The 2,427-nt window shown below is 41.9% G+C and overlaps 1 protein-coding gene across 1 annotated transcript; it reads left to right on the forward strand.

Annotated features, from left to right (window-relative positions):
• The first annotated feature begins 226 nt into the window (after nucleotides 1-226).
• LOC134001372 (high choriolytic enzyme 1-like) lies at nucleotides 227-1,012 on the forward strand. The gene has a single exon (XM_062440996.1). The coding sequence runs from the start codon at nucleotides 227-229 to the stop codon at nucleotides 1,010-1,012; it is 786 nt and encodes a 261-aa protein (XP_062296980.1).
• The last annotated feature ends 1,415 nt before the right edge of the window (nucleotides 1,013-2,427 follow it).

Raw genomic sequence — 2,427 nt, forward strand, 5'->3', positions numbered from 1 at the left:
AGACATAACAAACATTGTTTAAAAAGTAGGTTTGTCTGTGGAGTCCTCCCTTCAGATGTTTGTTTAGGCCTAACAGTGTGGACCCTAACCCATAATCTTCTGCAGACACACCTGTGGAGGAGAGTATAAAGACCCTGGACTGACCTGAGTCAGACATCAAGCTTCAAGGAGTCTTTCCACAGCAGGTCTCCACAGAAGCTCCACAGACACCAGACCCACGTTGAAGATGAATCCCTCTGTCAGCCTGCTGCTGCTGCTGCTGCTCGGCCTCTGTCAGGCAGATCCTATCCAGGAGGAAGACATCGAAGACGAGGTGAATGATGACACTGTTGACATCGGCACCAGAATTCTGATTTCCAACAATGCCACCAATGAGATCCTGCTGGAAGGAGACCTGCTGCCCCCCAACACCAGAAACGCCATACGATGCAGGTCCCAGAGCTGCCTGTGGAGGAAGGCCTCTAATGGCCAGGTGGTGGTCCCCTTCACTATCAGCGGTCAGTTCGCCAACTGGGAGAGGCAGAAGATTGAGAGAGCCATGAGTGGCTTCCACAGAAGTACCTGCATCCGCTTCGTCCGCCGTAGTAACCAGCGCGACTTTCTCAGCATCGAGAGCAGAGGCGGATGCTTCTCGGCTCTGGGCAGATCAGGAGGCAGGCAGGTGCTCTCTATCAACAAGCAGGGCTGCCTCTACCACGGCATCATCCAGCACGAGATTAACCACGCTCTGGGCTTCCAGCACGAGCAGACCAGGAGCGACCGTGATGGCTACGTCAGGATCAACTGGCAGAACATGGACCGAGCGATGGCCTACAACTTCCACAAGCAGAACACCAACAACCTGAACACTCCTTACGACTACTCCTCCATCATGCACTATGGAAGAACAGCCTTCTCCATCAATGGCAGGGACACCATCACCCCTTTCCCCAACCCCAGAGCCCAGATCGGTCAGAGGCGAGGCATGTCAGGCTGGGACGTCAAAAGGATCAACCTGCTCTACAGATGCTAACAACACTGCTGACCTGCTGACCCCTTCACAGCCAAAGATGTTATTTAGGAAAACAAAAGCTATTATGACCTTGCAGTTCTTGTTACCAGATTCTTTCAATATATTCAGATAGTAGAGCGTAAGATGAAGTCTAAAAGTTGTCTAAAATGTCTTTAATAAAGTCAGTAAAAAATGATTATTGTTGTGTTATTTTTATCACACTATAAAGACAAATGGCAAATCGCTGTGATCATACATCCTTGGCACTGATTATATACTAAAGGAATAGGATTTCCATGACACTTTCACTTTTGTAGTCCCATCTCTGGTCTGATAAGCTAAGTGCCTTAAATATCAATATCAATATCAACACAGCTGTATTTGAATTATATAATTTTCTGTACTGCCCTTTAGAGGTTGTTGAAAGTAATGCTAGCAAGTATTAAATCTAATTCAAGTCAACTCAGGTCAGATCAGTAAAAATTAGGTTCATTTAAATGAACAAAACAAAAAAAACAAACTGTATACATATCGCACAAGTTGACAAAGATATTATTTAGGAAAACAAAAGCTAATATGATCTTCCAGTTCTTGTTACCAAATTTTTTCAATATGTCCAGACAATAGCGTGTAAGATAAAGTCTAAAAGTCGTCTAAAATGTCAGTAAAAAAAAATAAAAGTCAGTGCAAAATGATTTTTGTTGTGCTATTTTTATCACACTATAAAGACAATTAATCATTTTTTCTTTTCAATGATGTACTGAAGCATCGAAATGGCAAAACTGCTGTCATCATAAGACTTTACCAATGATTACATAATATAGGAAAACTTATTTCCATGACACTTTCATTGTTACACTTCCATCTCTGGATCTGATAAGCTAAGTGCCTTAAATGTAAATATCAATATCAACACAGCCATATTTGAATTTTATAGTGTTCTGTACTTCTGTAATTCATATGTATGTTTGAGCTTCAATGTGCAGACTGATACATGTGCAGAGTTTGACACTACAAGACTGTTTCCACATTCATCTGTGGAAGAGAGAAAGTTTATTTTTTTTCAAATCTACTTAGTTCTGAGTTAAAGGTGTTTACCTGCCAGCATGATCTATGACATCACAATTTTGGGAGCCGATCATAGTCCACTATGCAGCTTACAGGCGACGTGATACCTCCAGTACACATATTCATGGATTTGTCAGTGCCACTAGATGGCATAAGAGCATCTATAATTATGTTACTCTAATATGTCCCAATATAATGTAGAGTGTGCATACTGTCAACTGATGTAGTTTCAAAACTATCGTTTTTTACTTTTAGTGTCTGCATTGTACTCATTATTTATTTGTCCTCCCCTGAGTCTATAGTTCCCTGTATCTGCTTTGGCACAGTTCCCCCACTGAGATCATGAATGTTTCATTTTGTCTGGTTTA

This window comes from Scomber scombrus, chromosome 1, assembly GCF_963691925.1.
Source record: "Scomber scombrus chromosome 1, fScoSco1.1, whole genome shotgun sequence".
Taxonomy (NCBI): domain Eukaryota; kingdom Metazoa; phylum Chordata; class Actinopteri; order Scombriformes; family Scombridae; genus Scomber; species Scomber scombrus.